The sequence below is a fragment of the Nelusetta ayraudi genome, unplaced genomic scaffold, assembly GCF_046127955.1.
Source record: "Nelusetta ayraudi isolate G7.1 ecotype Tasmania unplaced genomic scaffold, CSIRO-AGI_Nayr_v1 ptg000004l, whole genome shotgun sequence".
Lineage (NCBI taxonomy): Eukaryota > Metazoa > Chordata > Actinopteri > Tetraodontiformes > Monacanthidae > Nelusetta > Nelusetta ayraudi.
Window position 1 is genome coordinate 3,525,001 of NW_027466054.1, and position 23,612 is coordinate 3,548,612.

The 23,612-nt window shown below is 41.0% G+C and overlaps 1 protein-coding gene and 1 long non-coding RNA gene across 2 annotated transcripts in view; one reads left to right on the top strand and one right to left on the bottom strand.

Annotated features, from left to right (window-relative positions):
• tacr3a (tachykinin receptor 3a) overlaps window positions 1-21,439 on the top strand; it is a 27,574-nt gene extending 6,135 nt beyond the window's left edge. The window contains exons 2-5 of the mRNA XM_076044925.1: window positions 1-38; window positions 540-690; window positions 19,180-19,376; window positions 20,893-21,439. The exon at window positions 1-38 is cut by the window's left edge and continues 151 nt beyond it. Coding sequence (XP_075901040.1) covers window positions 1-38; window positions 540-690; window positions 19,180-19,376; window positions 20,893-21,235 — 729 coding nt within the window. The 3' untranslated portion in view covers window positions 21,236-21,439. The remainder of the gene's footprint in view (window positions 39-539; window positions 691-19,179; window positions 19,377-20,892) is intronic.
• Window positions 1-23,612, bottom strand: part of LOC142900738 (uncharacterized) — a 370,388-nt gene that overhangs the window by 87,835 nt on the left and 258,941 nt on the right. The window lies entirely within an intron of this gene.

Consider the following 23,612-nt stretch of genomic DNA (forward strand, 5'->3'; position numbering starts at 1 on the left):
TACGTGGCCTGGCCCCGCATGAGCGACGACCCCTTCATGTGAGGGCAAACTTTTAGTCCCTCGGATGATGTGAAGCACATTTGGTTGTGTTAGAAGCAATGTATTCAAGGAGGGTAGCTGAATGAAAGCGAAAATGAGTCACTGTTAAAAAGAAACCAAATGTTATCGTGCAATATAGTATTATGTGCATTTATCAATTTCCTCAGCCATGTTTTAATCAAGTCTAGGTTTTTCAAGAGGACACCAGAAAGCAGACCATCTATACGGCTTTGATCAAACATGAAAAAACACGAAGGGTTTCTAATTTAGTGCTACGTCCATCAATTTAATGTGAAAAAAATTGATGGACATTTTCTAAATTTAAGATAACTCCAGCAGGTCTGGTGTGACAGGTTATAGCGCTGCGTCAGGCTGATAAAAACTAAACTATTGATGAACTCACTCTACATATACAGAAGATCATTTCTATTGTGTTTTATGCCTCATCTATTAATGCAAATCTTTCTGAAATCTAATCATCTTTTCCCCTTTCGCCCAAGGTACCACATCATCGTGACAGTCCTTGTGTACGTGCTGCCTCTAGCGGTGATGGCCATCACTTACACCATTGTGGGGGTGACCCTGTGGGGAGGGGAGATCCCTGGAGACTCCTCTGACAACTACCATGGACAGCTCAGAGCCAAACGGAAGGTAGGCCTCCTGCCATCACGTGCGTCACAATGAGCATTTGATTGATCCCAGTTGATTCCAGTTGATTTGGCTGTGATTTTTACATTTTGATTTTGCTTTGACTCTGAGCCCAGCAGTATTTTCAGTACCTTGACGTGTTTCGACAGCTTTGTCTTCCTCAGAGGTGTCACCTGATGGAGAGGTGATGTGACTCATGCTGCAGAGGCGTGGCCCCCCTCTAAGATTTGACAGGATGATAATGTCCTGTTGTCTGGTTGCACCGTGAGAACAGCAGATGACTATAACCATGTCCCAGTCTATGATATGGTCCTAAATTTCATTGTTCCGACCTTTCCATAATTGCTCACGTCTGTCTTATTTTCTTTTTTTGTATTATCTTTGTCCATTGTTTACACGTATTAGGAATGTTACATTCCACGTAACATGTCTTTTTACAATCCTGTCATCCTCACAGTTTGTGACACCTCCTTAACATGACCCGTAATAGACACCACTGGATTGACCACATGCGGTGTATCAGCAAAACTCACTTTAACACTTAAGACACTCTTAGCAGTTCTTGTGTTGTGTTTTTGGTGTGCCATATATGCAGGGAGTGATACTTCTGGACATAAAATGAACACCACAAGAAAATAAAAAACGACTTAAGGACAACTTAACCAGCAATACTTATGGACTCCAGAACATCCCATGACACACTAAAAACAGTCATGAAGAAAAAAAGAAAACACACATAGTAAGAGCATGTATGCTACACCCCAAGAATGAAATTGACACAGTATATTAACAAGCATGCTGCTGCTGAGAAAAAGAGATTTGAGAAACGAGGAGAAACTTTGAAGGAGAGACAAAAAAGGAACATCAAAGAGACTGGAAAAAGGAAATGGAAAAAAGAAGACAAAAGAAAAGACGCTTCGAGAATAATCACAGTAAACCATATCATGGACCGGGACAAGGTCCAAGTTACAGAAGCCAGCAGACATCAGCATTGGCTTATAGAGGTAGTGGAGATAAGAAAGCGTCCCCAGAGGACTTGAACCGGGACCAAGGGGTGTAATTGCTGGCACACGGCTGGAGGTGCGATCCTCAAATGTGTCAAATGTGAGCGGGTGAGCATCACCACAGACACCTCACCACTCTTCCGAGTCTTCAGGGTAAGAAACATGTCATGGTGCTGAAAATACAAAATGTCATGGTGCTGAAAATACATGTCTGTGTCTTGTACAAAGAAACAGAAACAAAAACAAAAAAAATAATGCTGAAAACTGAAGTTAGTCATTGAATTATTATTGTGTGGCATTTTCCTGGAAATATGGTGCACGAGCCGTAGAGATAGTCAACAGGTGTTTTAACAGCAATTTCAAGATTGGGTGCCATCTTTGGTTTTGTTTTCTCAGCCGAACACACCTGTTCCTTAAGTACTGGTGATGGTTAACCCTCCCACTGCTGAACACACCTGTTCCTTAAGTACTGGTGATGGTTAACCCTCCCACTGCTGAACACACCTGTTCCTTAAGTACTGGTGATGGTTAACCCTCCCACTGCTGAACACACCTGTTCCTTAAGTACTGGTGATGGTTAACCCTCCCACTGCTGAACACACCTGTTCCTTAAGTACTGGTGATGGTTAACCCTCCTACTGCTGAACACACCTGTTCCTTAAGTACTGGTGATGGTTAACCCTCCTACTGCTGAACACACCTGTTCCTTGAGTACTGGTGATGGTTAACCCTCCCACTGCTGAACACACCTGTTACTTAAGTACTGGTGATGGTTAACGTGCAGTACAACAAACAAACAAACAAACAGTTAAAACGCCTGCTAAACATTTTAACAAAAATAACTGAAAACCAACCTTTTTTAACCCATTTCTATTTTATAATTTATAAATAGTATTAGGTTATTTAGATCATTTTAACCGGGTTACAACAACAACAAATACAAAGAGGACCCTAAAACAAACTTGCTTTACTTTTCGGCAAGTGAGAGGAAGCAAATGGAAATGGATGAGGTCTTTATAATCAGCCCTCTGTGATGTCACAAAGCACACAGAGAGCTTGCCGAGACCTCTCCCACCTTCGTGGCAACTCCTCCAGCCTGGTGTCTTTTCCACCGTCTTGCTTTTGTCTAAATGCAAACATGTACAAGGGTTAACAGAGAGCCGCACCCGCCGCCTCGTGGAAATCTATAAAGTTTTTATTGAATTTTTAATTGTGTGAGGCTGCTCCACTGGAGGCTGAGATCGAAAATAAATATGTGACAGTGGGTTGGATACGAGACCTTTAAGATTGCTCTCACCGCACTCTCTGGCCTCATCCCATTTATGCAAACACTGTGAACAATGGAGCCACCACGTCAACTTGGTGTTGAAATTCTTAATGAACAGACAAAAACAGCAAACGAGTTTGGATGAATTAAGAGCTGAAGAGATGTTGGTAACATATATCATCTATTCATCAAAAGATGCAGGTTATGTTCAGTTTACATGCAGATAATGTGCGATCTTCCGTCTCTAGATCTGAATGTTTTTTTTTTTTTTGGTTTTATTTTTTACATTATGCAATGTTTGATTTAGACTGGCAGACTGGATCTTACTCTCACTACACAACTGAGAGCAGCTGCAAGTTGGGAACAAATAGAGAAGGGTGAATTGTACCTTGAACTCACCCTAGTTACTAGTTCCTGGCATGTATTTGTTGAGTAAACTCAGCAGTAAACTTTGTGATCTGTGAACATCTCAAGTCAGGGAGGAAGACGAACTGAAATGGCAACTTCTGCATAATAGCGTTAAAGAGGAACAGGAATTTTGTTTTTTTTTGATTTTGTATCTGCTGCAGAAAAAGAAGATATTCAAAGTGTATCGAAAAGTCAGGAGGGTGTTTCAGCTGCAGTTTTGATGTGCTTTGGTTCAAGGCTGTTTTTTTTTTTTGTTTTTTTTTGCTTTTTTTAAAAAAAATAAAATAACAATGGTTGCCAGTGCCACCATTAAACCATCACTTCTCTAATTAGCAAAATTACAGAGCACCCTTATAATCTCACCAATTACATTTTTGGGCTGCTGGTGTGAAAATCAGTTGTTTGTATGTGGTTTAGTTTGTTTTTAGCAATCTGGATTTTAAACATCAAAAGGTTTCTCTTTTTTCACAAATATTAATCTCAAAAGCTGAAGGGAGAAAGAAAATAGAGTCACGCAAAACACAACCTTTTTGGTTGTCACTCACCTACTGTCATTTACATCAATAGACCCATGCTGCAGGATGAGGCTGTTTGGCTGTAATTCGCAGGTTCTGTGTGACACTGCAGACTTTGTGCCATACAGTAGTTTGTTTTCAGTCAATTTTTGATAGCGCTGATGCTAAATAGTCCTCTGTGTATTTAGCAAAGCAGTAGATGAGTCAGACAGCAATTAATGTTCAATGTTTCAAGTGCACGGCCCAGTTAGGCTGATTTTAATCACTGCAGTTGGTGCCCCACGAGATGGAAAATTAAATTGATGATGGTATTTTGTTCCTACAGTTTGAATCAATTCACTTCACATTTTCTCTCTTCTACAGTGTGAATAAGAAAATTTGAGAATTATTTTGACCTCAGGCAAAGAGGTAAATTGGGCAACTATCACAGAGCACAAAAGTTTTTAAAGTGGCAGATAAAGTGGGTGTGTTAAAAGCCCAACTGGACTTTTTGGAGCGACGAGTTGACAGGGGAGTATGTGAAACCCTCCAAGCGTTAGCGAGGGGCAGAGACCTCCATCTCGCAGCTGTTCGCCAATCACCTTGATGCACTTGTCAACTTCCCAACCTCAGAAGACCCCAGGCTTGATAAAGAAGAGATCAATGACCTCTCCGTTAATGTCCCAAAAGACTTTGCAACACATGAAGAAGACATGAGGCTGCTTGAAACTGAAACTGGTCTGACGTGTGTTTGAAATAGATTCTCTGGCCGCCTTCTGCATCAGAGGCAGGGCGTGAAGTCCTGAATGTACAATAGTAGTACATCAGCTTTGAGCTACGGTAGCTCAAAGCTGATTTCTTGCGACAGTGACAGCAACTGTAACAAAATGTCGTGGTTTGGACATTAGCAACATTAGCAACACACTTCGAGTTTCATCGGCTCCCATCACCACGAGATTGGACCGTCTTGAATTACAGGCTCATGTTGCGTGGCCTCAATTTTCCTCGAAGAATGTGCGTCTATAATGTTTGTCTCATAATTTCATTACGGCCACCTAATCTGTTAACGTGAACGTGCAGCGTTGTGCCGTGCAGCGTTGTGCCTTGCAGTATATGAAACTGAAGCTTTCAGCTCAGTGACTCTTGTGCCCATTTTTTTTCCCCACTTGTTTATTCTCATTGGGAGAATCTATTCTTGTTCTCTGCTCCTATGAATGCGGCCTGGTTATTTTTAAGTTATACACGCACAAGGCTGCCACCGAGAACTGGTCCATAAAAAATGAGAGAGCTTCTGCAATCTACAGTGGCCTTTTTTTCCACAATTTGTTTATTGACTTTTCATTTTAATGAACATACAACAACGCTCAAAGCCGTTCATGGTGTAGGAAAGGTTGGAGAGCGCTAGTTCAGAACCGCTGAGCATGCGCTCATCTCTTATTGATCAATATCAGGACAGACCAGGACTGAGTGGTAAGATAATAAGTGAATTGGGAAAAAAAAAAACATTTCTTGTGAGCACCGTATGGATTTAAGCAGTGTTTGGTGCTGGAACGCCACAGGTAGTAGAACATAATTAGGAAGCAGCTAGGAGGAGGGAAAGCTTCCTATCCGAAGAGGATTAGCCCCCTGGAGTCTGGAGGCTGGAGGTGCGAGCTGCAGGGCCACGGACAATCATTCGAAAAGAAGATACTGACTGTGGTGGTGAAGCGAAGCCATGCAGGTGAGACACAGTTCTTGCGCTGGAAAGGAAATGAATGGCGAATTAAAAGGCATCCTTCAAGATAGAGTTTTTAGGCAGCGTCCAAAATCACCCCCTACTCACTTTATCATACGTCCAGCTATTTAGATGTATTTTTCATAAATCAGTACTCTGAGTGAAACCTGTGCATCTTGTAATCCAGTTAAAAATGGCTGCATGGTCACGTGGCCTGAGTCAGCAGAACCAGCAGAACCGGAACCATTTGGTAGCTGGTTGCGCAGAACAAAGTGGGTCCTCATCCAAGATCGAGTCCACACATGGCAGCAGCATCATCATCAGCAGCAGCTGCGGAATTACCAGGGATTCGTTAATTAGGCCTCCCGAAGCGAGTGCGCTAAGAGTAATTATGCAGTAGTCATTACTGCTGGTATTTGCATAACGTCAACGCAGAAGGGCAAAACTATTCGTCTCCGCTAGTGTTTTTTAACGGAATTTGCCTGGCATGCATGCCAGCGCGTCGCTTGCTACTTAGCGCATTGCTAACTGCTCAGCACCGAGCGGTTGGTGGAGATGATGGAATGCTGTTACGACCACAAGGGGCATCTACAAATGTGGTTCCTGACATCACAGACATAAACACGTGCATGTCTTGGAATCATTTCCATATTTGCTCTTATGTTTTGGGATGTTTATCATGTTTCCTCGTTGCAAAAACTCTCAGGCGAACTGCAAGATAGACGCAATAGCCACACATGCCACTACTGACACGTATAAGCAGCAAATAGTTGCATGATTAAAGTTTACAGCGTGTCACCGCCTTGGAACAACAGTCTAATACTTACTACTATTTAATGAGATCGTCATCCTTTATTCAGCCTCCGTCAAAGTGATGGACAGACTGGTTGACCTTCTGCCAGTGCTGTTGCAGTTAGCAAATCATTCCAAAACCCCTCTGTTAGTCGCCACAGAGGCCACTTGTTTGTATCTGGTATGTCCCTGATGTAATCTGCCAGACTGCCATGGCTACAAATGTCAGTGTTGTGACAGCTTCTCCCTCAGCCAACCTGAAGCCCACTTGAAGCTTCCTCAGAGTCGAGAATTGCTTCCTTGATGGAATGAAAGGGCTGAAAAGTCACATAAGTGGACCTGATGGAAGAAGGTTAGAAGAACAAAAGGACAAAAATTGGCAATTCTGCACTAAAATAACATAATCAAAAAGCAATTATTGGCCTGAATCTTTCTCAAGTGTTTTCAAGTGTTTCTCCTCCATCATAGATTAGCTGTGCAGGTCACAGAGGTCTGCGGTGTGATAGAGAAGTAATGAACCTTTTGTGTGTTTTCATCAGTTTGCAGGTCTGCTGATTGAGTTAACGCTGTGCCTCCGCTGTTGCAGGTGTTCCGTTATTTGCCCGCTTATGACGTGTGGCACTGCTCTTTGAATTGAACAACAAACTATTAGTCATGGGAATGCTGGTGCTCTCCACTGCAAGGTGGCTATCTGGAAATGACCATAATGGGCCCCTTTAGGTACATGTCAGGGTATAACTGGTATAAAAACGACTGTGGCTCAGGAGGTAGAGCGGGATGATTGAAAGGTTGGGGGTTCAAATCCTGCTCCATCCTAGTCGGTCGTTAACTTAACCCTAAATTGCTCCCAATGGGGCTGGCAGCACCTTGCATGGCAGCAGCCACCCATTGGTGTGTGAATGGGTGAAGGAGAGGCCAATGTAAAACGCTTTGGGGAACTGTGAAGGTGCTGGAAAAGCGCTATATAAGTGCAGTCCATTTACAATTCCCCACCCAAACTACACTTATTAAAACAATCAAAGCATTTAATACATTTAACTTGTTATTGTAACATCACAGCATAGAAACCATGATCGCTTTAATAGTTGTGTCTTTCAATAGATGCTACGTAGTGCTCCAGTTCTCCTGTATTTCTGTTTGTTTGCATCTTATTTGTTTTCGTCCCCAAGTTTCTCCTTTGTTGTATGGCTGATTTCGCTGGGGAACGCAGCCTTTTCAGCTTTTGCCGCACCCAAACAATTTTCAAATTGTTGACGGAACTCATTTCAGCTCCCCGCTAACGAATGAGTGGTCATTTACAACATTAATGAAAAGATATAAATCTTTGGCTGCAGCCGCAGGCCGCTTGGTTACAATTGAGCGCAAGATTCATTTTATTCATTCAAGACTTATTAGCATATGAGTTTCATAATGATTTCTTTTCCAAAAGCAACTCATCATCACACTCATAAGTTTACAATTTCTTCGCCCACTCCACTCCTATTCCCGAGATCTTACTATGGCTGCTTTTGTTCACCAGTTGTGAAATAGGTACAGGGAAAGAAATGATTGACATTGGCCTCTTGAGAGTTTATTGACTCAAGATTATAAAAAAAAAAAAAAAATTGAATAGGAAAAACACCTTAGAGGTCTGGCTGAAGAATCGGCCACTGAGTCAAATCATTGCATTTGGAATTAAGGCCTCTTATTGTAAAACTCCATAAATGTTATTCTGGTGATTTCTCCTCTACTTATGTTTTGACTTATACTGGCGTTGGTTTTGCTACAACTGGAAGGGGGTGGGGACTTTGTTGTGTCTTGTACAAAAAGGAGCTCAAAAGAGCTTGTGATGACTGCAGCTGCTCTAAAAATACATGAAGTATATTTTGCAATTTATATAGAAATTAGAAAACATTTTGGGACAATAGCCCATCTGTTACTTCTTCATGTCTATGCTAAAACACTCACTTCTGCTAAATCAGCCCTTTGTGATGTCACCAGTGATGGCATTGGTCTGCTACCTCTCTAAGATCTAACATCCCCAGCCCAGTTTTTATTGATTGTTTTTAGATATCTGTAAGGTTGGACCCTTAATCTAATGACGGTATAAACTAACTGAACACATACTTAAGTATTGTTTATGTTCTCTTGTCTCAATATGCACAGAGTCACATTACTGAATCCATTATAATATTAGAATCATTTTTATTTTAACAATGATGGAAAATGTTGAACACCGTCCGTCACCAGGAGGGATTCTCCTTGACAACATTATAATGTATATCAATGCAGTTGTTGAATGAATTTGTCTCATCTTGACTGGCTGACTTTAATAAAGTAGTGTAAAGTCTTTGTCACGACAGCCATTAACTTCAATGACAGTGATGAACGAGCTAGCAGAGGCGGAGCTATGTTGTGAATGAAGGCAGGTGGAGGCAGAAGGTTAAACAGCCATTAAAGTGCGAAAACATAAAGTGGAAAAAAAAAATCAAATCCCATTTTCTATATTATTCATCGTTAAAACGGTTGACTCTATAATCTCCATGTAAACGGTGACGTAAGAGAAAAGGTGTAAAACTTCATCATGAAAGTGCGTCGTCTCAGCTCAGTTTATGAAATGAACAAACTGAAAGGCTGTTGGACACAGGCTGAGTCTAATTAACACTCATCAGTCAGTTGTGGGCCGCGTCTTCTCCCTTGCCCGTCCCTCTTGTCCTGTCAGGTGTCCCTCCACTCACTGATTATCTCTCCGGTCCACACTAATGTGCTGCACCTGTGTCTCTTTGTCTCTCCTCTCAGTAGTCGAGCACCTGTCTTCTGTTTCCTCAACTCAGGACTTTCCCCTGTGTCTGAGTGTTGCAGAAAATTCCAATAAGTGGGAAGATAGAAACTAAAATGCACAAAGAACCGACAGTTATACAGTTTCATCTCTTCAACAGGGAAGTAAAACTTTTCCTATGCATCCCTACGTCAAGGAGTGGGTGTAATCAAGACCTCCACTCCTATTAACCTCAAACCCCGTGGCAAACATCCTGATCAGTCTAGAAGTCCACTTTTTCTTCCTTCACTGTGACTGGAGCCTTAATCGACTCATTTACCCCCTTTTTCAGTCACAATTTTTCTGTTTCAGCCGGTGTGAAAGTTTTTTTTTCAATTTGACATACTTTTGGGGATGTAAATGCGATGAAAACAGTCTTATTTCTTCATCAATACAATGTCTTATCTTTTCCATACAAGAAAATGAAACTTTGACCTCGGCAGAAATGCTGTATTCTGAGTAGTCGTCTGTCGCACATTGAGTTTCCAACAAGACTGCAGCCAACAGGGAACCAAGTAAATCTCTGCAATCCACCTTGACATTTAGTGTGTAAATGTCACTTTCCACTCAGCTCGTCCATTTCTCCATGTTGAGAAGCTGTTGTTAAGTCGCCTCTACGTTAAAAGTCACATCTTCCTCGGGGCCAGTTTGTTGCAGATTAGACTCTCAAGCATTTTTCAAAGAGGATGAGAATACAAACACTTGAGCTTCTATTTTCAGGGGGCCAAATGGAAGCGCTTGGGAACAAGTACCAGGGCTTCGCCAATTGCACACGTTTGTTCCCTTTTTCCTTGCCAGTGAAGACTGAAGGAATAAAAGGAGTGCACTCACCTGCCTGCAATGCGCACTCACGTAAGAACTACGCCATTTGCCATTGTTGGACATGGCTTGAATTACTCGCCCATTTCCCAGAGATCTTGTAAAGACTCCTTTGACTCGTTTCCCCGCTGCCGTCACTTATTGCCGTGACCATGAAAAATTATTCTATTAAAACTGATGAAACTGTACGGTAATTCACTCCTTCTCTACCCACGTGTGTTGAGCAGCTGGCGGCTATTGAGAGAATGTTCATTTTGTCAGCTGTATCTTGTGTGTAACTTGCATTGATTTCTGCCTAACATAACTTAACAGTACGTGCACGGATCACGTTGTGGGTTTCTGTTGCTTTTTTCTGCCAGGAAAGTCAGCGTTCATCCATTCAGAGTTTGATCACATCTGCAGCTACACGCTTCACTACAATTCAAACTGGTTGCTTAAATTGTTGCTCGTTACGAACAACTTTAGCTATCTTATTATAGATTATGTCTTTTCAATCTGTTTAATGTATTATTTCTTGATTGATGATATTATTTGGATTCACAAGTTCTTTTTTTGTTCGCAATTTGCTGAATATTGAATTGTTTTGTATCTCACTCTATTTTAGACTCCAGGAAGACTTACATCTTTAAGTAAACACATTCAATTAGTAAGCTTTACACTTTATACTCTGATGGCGCACAAAGAGCCAATTTTCTTTTAATGCTAGCTACAAAGGCAATAACTGGTGAGAGTTGAATCCCCCGATATCCGTTTGTGGAAATCCCAAATATGATATTATTGCTTGAGAGACTGAAGTCCTACGTTATTGGAAACGAGGTGTTTTATTTTATCACGACATTGGAGAGAATTGTGAAATTCTCGGGGATTAAGTTGTCACCAGCATGCTACTTTGTTGTTACAGCTATTACTCCTTTGGAATGGCTCACGTTTTCTTCCAAATCCTTTATTTGCCATCATTTTAATGGAATCAGTTGGTGGGTTTAGAAATCCAAAAGTGAATTTTAAGTTAGCTTCCTAACTTGTAACACACACAGATTAATGTATTACTGTAAATATATATGACATAAATAAGTACATTCATCTTCAGTATAACTATAGGACACTATTGCTAAAATGCATGAACTGAGTTGCCACTGAGCGACTTAGCTTCTTGCGTATCTTTTATATACTCCATTCTCAAAGAAGCTCACCAATGTGGTATATGTACGTCAAACTGTTTAAAGGATGAACTCCGGACATTGGTTTGGTTGTTTTAACACTGATGTCACCTGTGGTGAGCGATGGCATTTGAGAGCGTTGAGGAGCATTTGTGCCTGTGTCCAGGAACAGTGGCTCTCAACTGGCAGCCAGACTAAGTTTATTGGAAAGGACGTTGGTTTGACGTTATAATCAACGTCAACCGGTTCAGCACATTTAGTTGGCAACTCTTCTATTACTTGATCATGATATCATCTCATTCTGGTCTTTCATCCTCATAGTTGCACTAAAGCAGTGATGAAATACTTATGTCATCGACTTTGATTTCATCGTCCCCTGGACTGTGTCCTCTCCCAAACAATTGTTCACTCAGGCTTAAACAGAAAAAACGGTCTCAACTTCTACACTGTAGTCGTCTGAGGTGGCTGCAATAAATCTACGACTCAGTGTTAGATGCTCACATCTCACGTTGCGCATTCTTACTGTTCAAGTTTCATCATTTTGGAGATGCTGGATTGGATACATCAAGTGGTGTTGTTGAAAAAGGCATGGTGACCCCTGCTTAGAAGACAAATTCTGAAGCCTGGGTTAGCATCTACACCGTTCAGGGACTTTGCTCTTCCTCGGCATGGAACAAATGATTTGTCCCTTCAGGAAAAACTAGCTCAGGCATGGACATTCCTAGTATAGCATGGTTATGTTGTGGCTTTACGTCCTTCTTAATTTTGTTCTTTCATTTTCGTTTATTATTAGAAAGGGACAATGAAGATCATGAGCGCGACATCAAAGCGGACAAGACCCACATTTCATGTGCTGGAGTTCCCTGCTGAATAGCCACGTTATTGTGTTGTCTGCCACCATTAGCGCTGCTTTGTGCTAACTTAGCGTACTTAACTTTTCTCATTAAAAGATATCATCTCATTGTAATGTGCTCCCTTCAAGATTCAGATCATAAACGATGCAGGGTCGTCTCAGTTTTTCTTACTTACTAAAAAAAAAAGAGAGCCCTTTAAAATTTTGCAACAGTTCAGTGTTTTATTATTTGAGTGAAGCTGTTTTATTATATACAACATATTGTTATATCTATTGTGGATCGTAAGGCTTTCTAGTCATAGTATTTGACATAATTCTGCAGATTGTATCTTCATGTAAAGGATGCAGTAATCCTACACGGCCAAGTCTTGACAATAGTGCAGCGCCACAATCATTCTGCCATTTTTCCCCCCCTGGGTGTTCTTCCCTCCTTGGCTGCAGCAGTGCAGCTATTATGAAACATCAAAGTGGTCAAAAACATAAGACTTCCTCTCTTTTGATGTTGGCTTTACCACATGCAAATTCTTTATACGCGTCCCTTCACTCACCCCCCAGTCCAATCTACACTGCCTCAGCTCATTTTTGTTGATTTTCATCTTCCTCTTCTTCTTCATCTGTTACATGCACATAGACCATCAAAGGGTCCGTGTGAGGGTCTCCACAGGAGACACACCAGGAATGTGGGTCTATTCCTGTGAGTAAATCTACATGTTAACTGAACTACCAAAGGAAAGCCAGTGAAGCCGTTCAAGTGAGTAGGAATTGGAGAGATTTAATACCAGCATGTCGCTGATTCTTGTGTGTTTGAAACCAACGTGATTCCAATCCAGAGATGACACAATATTGTGAGGCCATAAAAGTAAATATTTAAATATTTTGCAGTACAGAAATTGACCGGCTTACGACAGACTGCTGGAAATAACAAAAAGCTGAAGTCAGAGTCTGGTTTTGTTGGGTGCTGATGAGTATGTTTTCTTTGCCTCCTCTCTTATAGACGCGGGATGTTGCTGGGCAATCATACAGGCCACTCAGCAGATTGACACTCCTCCTTGGTGGCTACATTGAAAATATCCACTGTGGCAGGGGACTGGGAAATAAGACTGTGCAACTCTAAGGGGGGAATAATAAGAGCCTCGGCATCTCTCAGTGTGATCACAACCAAAGGCAAACAACCTCATTAAGGAGGCATGTCAGAAGTATGAAGACAAGGTCAGCTCGATTCTAAAGATGAATAACAGGCATCCATCTTCTCTACTCACTTTCTCCTGCATTCAGGAGGGCGAAGGCAGGGTAACAAATTGGCCAAATACTACATTTAGACGACATGCAGTGAATAAAGAAGATAAAAAGTATGAGCTGTGATGAAGCATGTACTTTTTTAATTCCACTTCACAAGCGTCCAGACAGAGTGAACTACTGTGTCTGGGCACTACATTGCAGCTCCAGCTCAGTGGAGCGACCGGGACTAAAAAGCTACTCTTTAGTTTTACTGACAGCCGGTGGTATTTCTAAAAGGCCAACAGCAGATGACCCCAGTGACCTGCTCGCCAGGTCATAATACTGTGCGATGTATGGCATGTGGCTGTTGCATTACCTTATAAAAACATGTTATAGGCTTGGCTTGATGTCTGTGTCCCCGCATGACAGTCTCTTAAACAAATGGAATGTTGTTGTTGAATGTTATATTTGACTTTATTGAGAGACTTTTTAGATGAGAACAATATTTATTGTTTGCAGAAGAACAGAAATCAGTCTTGAGATAGAAAGATTTTTTGTGAGTCCCCATTTTATCGTCAGTCAGTATATTTAACCTTCCAGACATAAATATGTTGCTACTTATATGCAATTTGAATGTCAGGAGGAAGTGCTGTTACTTTGTTGATGGCAGAAGCCTCCTGTTGACCTTGAAGTAAAAAGCATCCATTTTATTGTGACTCAGAGCATTGTAGTTTTAAACCAAAAATGGCCCCCGCTTTAATTGCTACCTCAATTCTGTGACAGAAGGCCAGAAGTCTGGTTTACATAAAGCGTTTTCGTTGATATTGTCCTTCTTATCTTCGTCACCACTGTTGCAGTCTGGCTAATGGTAGCTCTCCTGGCGTTAACAGGAAGTTAGGGGGGTTGTTCTCTGACAACATTAAGCCAGAGCGCTCTTTAGAAATGATACTGTGGCAAGCGTGGCGATCTAATCATCTTTTGAAAACAGGAAGACATTTCTCCTAGATCCATTTACCTCAATAAGATTTTCACAATAAAGTACCTTAAAGCCACCAAATTGCCCCTTACAAAGATGTGGAAGGTCCAATAAAGCATCAGTTTGAGCAGGAGGCTGAAGGCTCTATGGTGTCAGAACCAGGGATAAAATAGGTATCACACACGTGTGTCACACACACGGGTCCCTGAAGATAAGGAAGATTTCTTGCACCAGGTGCATCCTGCAGGGGTCTATTGAATGCCAAGCCAACACATGCTTTTGTTTTCTTTCCATTGACCTGTGTTGCTGTGCTTTTTAGCACAACATTGCTCTGGTACTTCCTAATCACTCCTTATGATGAATGAAGGTGTCCGTGAGTGAGAACTTTTCTCCGTCTTTATTTTTGATTTTTTTTTTTTTTAATAAACCACTCCATGAACTCACCTGACACACAGTTACGGTGTTATATGCGAGCAGCCAGCGTATCATAAAATAGCATTTATAGATAATAATTGAGATTATACCTTGGCTAGTCCAAACAGGGGCTGTTGTCAGAAAAAGCATTTAGTAATTGTTTGTCCTCTTCCAGTTTCCAATTTTAATCTAGTGATGAACGCTTCAGCAGGAGCACTCAAGGAAAGCATTGAAGCAATCCTGAAGACTTTGCTTGATGGATCCTGACTGTTGTTCTACTGACGCTGTAATATTGCATACTGAGTAGGCAACCACGCTGTCGCAGAAGGGAAAATTGGTTTTAAAACCATGGCAACCCGCCATGGCCACTCAGTAGAATTTTCAGATCCAGAAAAACGCACTCGCTGATACATCAAATGCTTGGGGTACAAATAATGTTCCTTTGTGTGTGCGTGTTTTAGCGGCATTTGGTATTTGTGCCATTCTTGGATCTTGGTAATGAAATCTTCAATGACTGTAGACACGGAAATAAATGGCTACTTTGAAACAGTTCATTTCTGGCCTGTTTAAGGAGAGTTTAAGTGGAAAAACGAAGTCAGAGCAGTAAGACTTTATCATTCTGACTCCACGTTGTATAATTTTAAACACGTTAGCTTTGAAAATTAACTCTAAAACTGTAGAAATTTTCTCAATAGGGTTAGTAGACAATCAATTCACACAACATTCCAACATCGCTTTAGTCAACATCCATATGTAATGGGAAAAAATTATTGATGTGGTGCCTCACTATTGCAGCCACCGTGCACAGTTTACACCACGGCTTGTGCTATGCTTTTAACCTCCATAAAACATGCACTCATAAGAGCGGGTGCCAAGGCTTGTGTTTGGATATGGTGGCTGGTGGAGGGACGCTGGGTCCGTTCTGCTGCTGGAGCCACCTCTGTTAACCTCACTCAGGCAGGTCACCTGAACCTCACACAGTTTCCAAAAGGTGGACTCACGGGCCACTTTCTTGAAGTACTGGGTACCTAATAAAGGTACCTAGTGTGTGTGTGTGTGCGTGCGCGCGTGTGTGTGTGTGTGTGTGTGTGTGTGTGTGTACAGATCCAGTCTTTCATTGTTGGAGGTGGTTTGTGTTCGCACAACTGCCGCTCACTGGATATTTTCTATTTTTGGGACTATTCACTGTAAAACCTAGCAACGGTTGTGACGTTGTGAAAGTAGCAGAAGATCAGCAGATCAGCAGTGTGACACACTCAGACCATCACTCACTGTTCTGATGCTCGCTTTCAAATTCAGTGGATCATCTTCACCATGTCCTCATTGCTGAATACTTTGAGTTGCCGACTTGTGATTGGCTGAGTATTTGTGTTAACAAGCAATTGCCTTTATTACATACTATAGTGGCCACTGATTGTGTAAATGTGTTCATAATGTTCAGATAATTTCTTATAATGCCACCTGCCATTCTATGAGATTTATTTATTTAAAAAAAAAAAATTGATATAAAGGATATTTTTTGTCATGTTGCTGTGCAATATGTGTCTAAGTTTGCGTTGTGTATTTTCGCCTGAATGCTGATGTGCAACCCGTGCAATCAGTGAATTTTTCACTGCTGTTTCTGTTCATTAGCTCCTCATGAGCACCATATATGTATTATTTAACATACATAATTGTATCATCATCATCCTATCATTTTAATTATATCACTAAATGTGTGATTTTCACATTTTGAATGAGGATAATAATAGACAATATGTTAATATGATGATTATAATAGAACCTGCAGTCTGATCTGTCCTCTCAGACTACAGATGCTTTGGTAGAGATTCAATTTAGCATCAACTTGTTTCCTTTTATGAAGGAGCCTTAAACCTGACATCATGATATGTGGTTTTTATGGGCTTTTCTCCTGCTACCATGTTCATGTTGCAAATCCAAACTGTGACATTTCAGAGAAAGACAATCGATTGTGACCCGACGTTGTTCTGTGATCTCATTGGTCCTTTTACCATGATAAAACCCCACTGCACTACAACCAGCTTTACCTATAGGTGCTGAGTTCAAGGTCTGGTGCATGGAGTATGAACTTTCTGCCTATGCATTCTTGAGACAAGACCCTCTAAAATTGCACAATTCAAATGATCAATTGGTTTTCACATTTAAATTCCTTTAAATTGGAAAGTTTCAAATTGGACACTAGGAGAGATCAGGAACAACAATCAAATTAGTGAGGACCAGGACTGCGAAACAGAAAATTCAAGAAAATTCATCATCTGATACATTTTAATTTCACCCAAGCAGAAAATGTCAAAATAAATATGTTTTGCATCATACCTCCCAACCCTAACTGTTCTCCAATTATCTCAACATGATCAGAACACTGAAGGCAGAGGTTATGAGTTCAAAAGTGGTGCACAGTCAGATGGATCTCCGTGCTGTTGGGGCATGACCACACGGTTTTTCTCATCTGGACGGCTGTGCTGATGAGTCCTTCTGTGTTCCTCTTCTCCTTTTTTTTTTCTCCTGATGCTGCTCAAAATGTCTAGTCTTGGAAGCAGCAGCAATCCTGTCAATGTTGGTCCTTCGTATCCATTTGAGTTGGATTACATTTAAATGTCAAAATTGGGCAATTACTTTGTGAAAGGTTTAACCGCTGATTGCACTAAGCAACGCTTTGACGTCTGAATCTCGTCACAGCCAGCAAAATGAGGAGATGATTTGCTTCTGAAAGGCTGGATGATTGATTAAGTCCCACATCTGTAAGTGCTGTTTGACGAGTTGACTTGTTCTTCTGGTGAGTTTGACGTGATGTTCTAATGAAGCTCAGAGAAAGTCAAGTACAGAAGGACTATGATTTTAGGCATGCCTTCAGAGACGTCATCAATTCCTTTACCTTCATGACTCTCATCTATTCATCCTATCGCCACCTGCCACACTTTCATGTCAACCAATCAGCTACTAGCTGTCAAGTTTAAAAGTACTCTCCCTTGCTGCCATCTAGCGTCAACCAGAACGAGTTGATCTCATCGATACGACTGATCAACCCACTCTCACCTTCTGCCTTGCCACCAACATCTGATTCCTCACTTCTGTCCCGGACTCAATAGTGGTCATGCTCTCGAAGTCATTGGTTCTTGTATTATGGACTATGGACTCGAGCACTAGTATTAAATTTATTTTACGCTATGCTGATGATCGTTAAATTGCATCAGTTTATAAACACCTTTGGCATATCTTATCGTCCCACAGAGAAGGAAGCTCTTCTGTGGTTTTCTCTGAGGTGTCCGTTTCCTGCTTAAGGTTTTTGTTTTCCCTCACGTGGTTCATGGGTCTAAAGTTAGAGGGTGTTGCTTCGGTTTTGGATATTAAGCCTTCAAGCAAGTTAATCTTAGTAAACTATACAAATCATATCAATTAACTTGATTATTTTACCACCACCTAGACCTAGACTAGACTCTCTTGAAGTCTAGTCTAGACTTTAATAGTCTAGTCTAGAGTCTATTAAATTTTCATACTTGATGGACTAGATTTTCCCCCATGATGATCTACTTCCTTCCTTCTCAGTGTTGAAGACTTTAAATCAATATTGTACTCACAAGAAAGGTTTTTTTTCATCCTGTTTATTTTTTTAAATTCATTATTAGTCTATCGTTAGTACATGCAAACCACTGAGAACCAAAACTGAGAATGTATTAGAGCATTTTGACAACATATTACTGCCACGCCGTAAAAATAGTGTTTCTACACTTCTTTCATTTTCATACAAACGGTTGATGATTTTCTGAATCCACTCCACAGACACTTATTGCTGCCGTGCCAGAGGAATAAAATCTGAGGTTCAATATCAATGTGATACCACTCCAATTTTATTTATTTGGTGTGCAAAACCTTTTAGAGACTTGAGTTGTAATAGAACATGGTCTGAAACAGGAGTTTCTTGCAGTGAAGAAATCTCGGATTGTTGTTGTTTTAATCAGCATACATAATATGGTCTAGTCAAAAAAAAAATACTGGAGGCATTTACTCCCTTGTTCAAATTGCACTAAAAATTACTGGCCAAGAACTTATTTCCACTCAATTTTGTAAAAACAAACAAACAAACAAACAAACAAACAAACAAAAAAAAGGGTTAATTCAACTTCAAGCCATTGAAATCTAAAATAAAAGCTTAATCTAATAACTCCAGATAACTAATGTTCATCATCAATCATTCGCTGCCTGAAATATTTAAAGATGCCTGTCGCTCACCTCATGTGGCTCACTGCTGACCGGCGTCAGTAGCTGTGTTTCCATTACAGTTTTTGGCAAAATAAAAGCATTTCTAAAATTTTGACAAAGTACAAATCCGATTTGCAAGTATTTCCATTGAATGGTGTAAAGTGCATAAGTCGTATCGCGAAAAGCGGCAAAACCTTTTTGCGATATTTGAGAGGTTTTTTGAAATTTAGCCGTTTCCATGACCAGTTTTTTATTGCGATATTTAGGTTTTTGCGCAATTCTAGGGGTCATGGAAACGCAGCTTGTATCTTACTGCTGTTTACCAATAACAACACTTTCTCTCTCTTTTTTTTTGGAGGTGGTGAAGATGATGATCATCGTGGTTGTGACCTTTGCCCTCTGCTGGTTGCCCTATCACATCTACTTCATAGTGACGGGTCTCAACAAGTGGCTGATGAGGTGGAAGTACATCCAGCAGGTCTACCTGTCGGTGCTGTGGCTGGCCATGAGCTCCACCATGTACAACCCCATCATCTACTGCTGCCTCAACAGCAGGTGGGTAAAAAAAAGATACAAGTTGAGTGCAAAAAGTCACCTGCTTTATCTTCTGCTGTTGCCTCCTGGTTCAAAGAAAAGAGGAAGAAATTAGCTCATTATGTGAATGTAAAGGTTAAGAGAGCTTTGTTCGATATGACGTACCGGGTGAAGCGTCATAAAGTGTGTGCGTACCAATATTTCACTCTCCCACTGCTTCGACTATGACGTTGATTAGGATTCAGTCACAAATAATGAGAGCTAAAAGGTTTTTTTTCAGTCAGCCTCTCTTAAACACCATTACTGTTAATGGTATGGAAAGGACTAATGGGTTTTAGGCTTTGGCAGCATTTATGCATCAGTTATTGCAGCCTTCGTAAGGTGATCCACACTCAGCGACCACGGTATGCAGATTCCCCATCAACTCAGTATTTTTAGCAGCGCTGTCAAACGATTAATGTTTTTTTAATCACGATTAAGCTCTGAATTCTCAGTTAACTGCAATTAATCTTGTTCGATTTGCATTTTCTTTTTATGTCCATGTTTATGCAAAACAATTCTTACCAAAGTGTCTTAATTGGAAACCAAATGAACACAAAGAAAATGGGAGAGAGATAGGAAATAGTGGTAGTAATTTATTTATTAGATATTTACTAGAAAATAAGACCACCGTCATGAATTCAAAACAAAACAAAAAAAATGTCAGAAGGGTGTCAAGAACTCTTTTCTGTATATAAACACAACACAAAGAACCACAAGATGGAGGGAAAGTAGTGTTGATGGTCAAAAGCCTGTTTGGTGTCTGTGTTTCGTCGGCATGTACACAAGTCCCGGCCACTATATCACTTCCTGGAGGGTGGGGGTGCGAGTCTGCATGCCTAAAAATTAAGGCTGTCAGCATTACCACGAGAATCCCAGTGAGATTAAATACAAAGCATAACGTGCAAATTATTTTTAACATTTTAATCCTGAGCCTTTGTCCCTTCCATTCACCCGTTGTCAAGGTTCCCGAAAGACCGGCCCAGCCACAGCGTTTCTTTCTTTCTTTTTTTGGAACCCCAAGTACAGACAGGTGGCACCTGCATCCTGCAACCAGTTTATGTATGCATCTGTATGCATAAACTCAACACAAATATATATATTAGAAATGAATATTATTATTCTCCGCCTGGCTTCCAAACACAGCTCATGTAAAACTCAATTGACAAAAATCCTCCATGGTCATTTGAAATTCATTTTCTCGCGTAATGTAAAAATATTTATTCATCCTATATCGTGTGCCTTAAATGGGAGAGAAGCATTTTTGGAGCTTTGTTCCAAAGAAAATTAGTCTTGAAGTAGCAGAATGGAAACAGTCTCCTCGCTGTTGGTCAGACTTCATTATGTCTATCTCCAGGGGGGAACAAAACAACAGAGACAATGTGTCAGAGCCACTTAAAAGTTATGGCAAAGTGCCATAGTTACATATAAACAGCTTTTTCTCTTTGAGCATTTTTCTTGATTCAGGCCCATCTCTACACTCTTCCCGTCGCTGCAGGTTCCGAGCCGGCTTCAAGCGAGCGTTCCGATGGTGCCCCTTCATCAAGGTGTCGAGCTACGACGAGCTGGATCTGCGCGCCACGCGATTTCACCCGGCGCGCCAGAGCAGCATGTACACGCTGACTCGCATGGATACCACCATGGTGATGGTTCACGACCTGGCTGAGAACGGAGGCGGCAATGGCAGCGGCAGCGGTGGCAGTGACTCCGGTAGGAAGCCCTCTCTCGCGGGCAGGAAGAGGAGCTACATGGCATCCAGCCACACGGGGAACACTGAATCCAAAAACAGCAGCGTGCAGAACGGTGGAGCTTCAAACACTCTGGATGAGGAGTTTTGTTAAGATGGTTTAATGTGTACATACCACTAGTACACACAGATTCCATAACCAACACAGAGGATTGTGTCAGGGCTGATGGGATATAAAATATCTATGTTGGTGGACAATAAAGAGATTTTCTGGATTATCTCGAGTGCGGCTCAGTTCAGACAGTCACATCTTTGTAGGTTGTAGTTGTTCAGTCCAATCCCTGTTATGTTGGCTTGGTGAAATCTAATCTACACATAAGGTCCTTATTAATAACTAATTTCAATCATGGCTAATACGTATGTAAATGGCCATACAATAAACCACCAATTTCCCCTATGGTCCCTTTACTGGCTATAATTGCCCGACTGTAGCAGGCACTGAACAGTAGATTGGTCATTTCACGCTGAGCATCGTGCTCCTCCCGCCGACATTTTGCCCCCAGCTCCCTTTCCTCGACCCTCAGATGTACCAAAGTGGACTATAGAACGTACAACCTCTTGAGTGAGTGCTCAAATCTCTGGAGACATTCAGCAGCTGACTTGACCAACTGCAGTAATCTCCTCGTCTGGTTCTTTTCAGGGGGGCAGCAGCTCCTCTGTAAGCCGCCTCTGAGGACTTTGCAAAAGAGAATCTTTTGTCAAAGGATCCGTATCTTATTCTTTCAGTCACAACCCAAAGCCCATGCCTTAATGGAAAAAAGAGGATTCATTTCAGAGCTTGACTGCGGCTTGCACCTCGACAATCCACCGCGGCACACGCATTGCAGCTGATGTTGCAATTGTAAAAGATGCAGATTTGTTTCCAGATAGTTCTTAAAAACAAAGATGGTTTGTGGTTTTTGTGTGGTCCCCTCAGAGATGTTTGGCCACAAGGAAGTTGACTTTGTTTATATTGTTTTATGTTTTAAAAGGCTCAGCAAAAGTCATAGTCCTGAACAATAATGTGTCTGGTGTGTGAACCTGCTGGAAATGAGAAAAGCTTGTCCTTTTACTTGCTTTTCTTTTTAGAAATTGTGTGCTAATACCCCCACTTATGGAAATTAGCCCGTGGTGTAGCGAAGTCTAAATTCTAAATACTGGCTAAATGGCCAGGTGGAAACATAGGGGTAAGTTTTGCTTTCTAAGCCATTGTTTGCTAGAGGGTCCAGGGTCCGACATTTTTCTTCTCAGTAAGAAATAAGAGCTTGGGATGCCGGGAGCTGGGACCATCTCACTACTGAGATAATCCACTTATGACGATTATATAAGTTTGTCACCCTTATTGTTCGAATGCCCTCCGTATCTGTTTTTCCAGAGCCATTAACAGGGCAATGGGCTGCTGATGGAGCTGGCATTGATTCAACTCCCTGTCTGAACACTGCTCGCCAAAATGTTCACTTATGTAAGATGGAGGGGATATATCCGCTGGTAACAGGCAACCGCTCTGAGGCCAAATCCAATATGAGTTTGTTGCAAATCAATAAACCAAACGCTGACCATACAGTTATTTGTTTTTGTAGATATCAAAAACAGTGTAAATACGAGACATTTTTGGACAAAACATAATGTATAGAATTTAAAGATGAAAGGGACCTCACTGATTTCAGTAATGGAAGGGCAAGAGGAGATGTAAACTACAGCTGACAATTGTGAAATACTGTCAGAGGTTGTATAGATTTTCAAAGGTTTTGGATGTTATTGACCATAGTTTGAAAATGAAAAAGCTGTTGGACGTCCCATTCACTAGTCAAATGTTACATTGTGATATGCACTTATGTGCAAATTAATTATTTTAGAACTGTTATGGGTTCATTTTTGGGATTCCACATGGCCTAATACGGGGTACTAAATTGTTCATATTGTATATTATTGCAAGATGTCAAATCATCAGATTGGATAAGTACTGATTTGTTGTACATATATGTACCTTTTTAATGGAAGGGACAACAAATAACTACTTCAGCCCTCTGCCATATTGTTGTAAAAATATTCAACTATTTAAGTTACTATAATACTATAATTTTAACACATAGTTAACAGTCAACATTTATTTTTACCCTCACATTGTATCTCGTGGGACTTCAAACTTTAACCTTTGTTGACGTTGCCCAATGGGACATTTATTCAAAAAATTAAAAAATAAATAAAAATAAATGCCATCCAGTTTGCTGAGTGCAGCTGGTGTTTCGCTTCATTCCTCGTTTTATCCTGGGATTCATTCAACCCCATAAATGCATGCTCGTCTTGTACTGAGGGTGCATTAGACAAAATGCTTGCCTGTGCCATGTCAAGCACGAGGGAAGCCGTCGCGCTACAAGTGGGACACGTAAACAGAAATAAAAACTGTCTCGCTGTGTTCTTCCTGGGAACGAACACTTGGCTTTGTCTTCATGGTGACATGTTTGGTTTCCATCAAAGGCTTTTAATGGCAA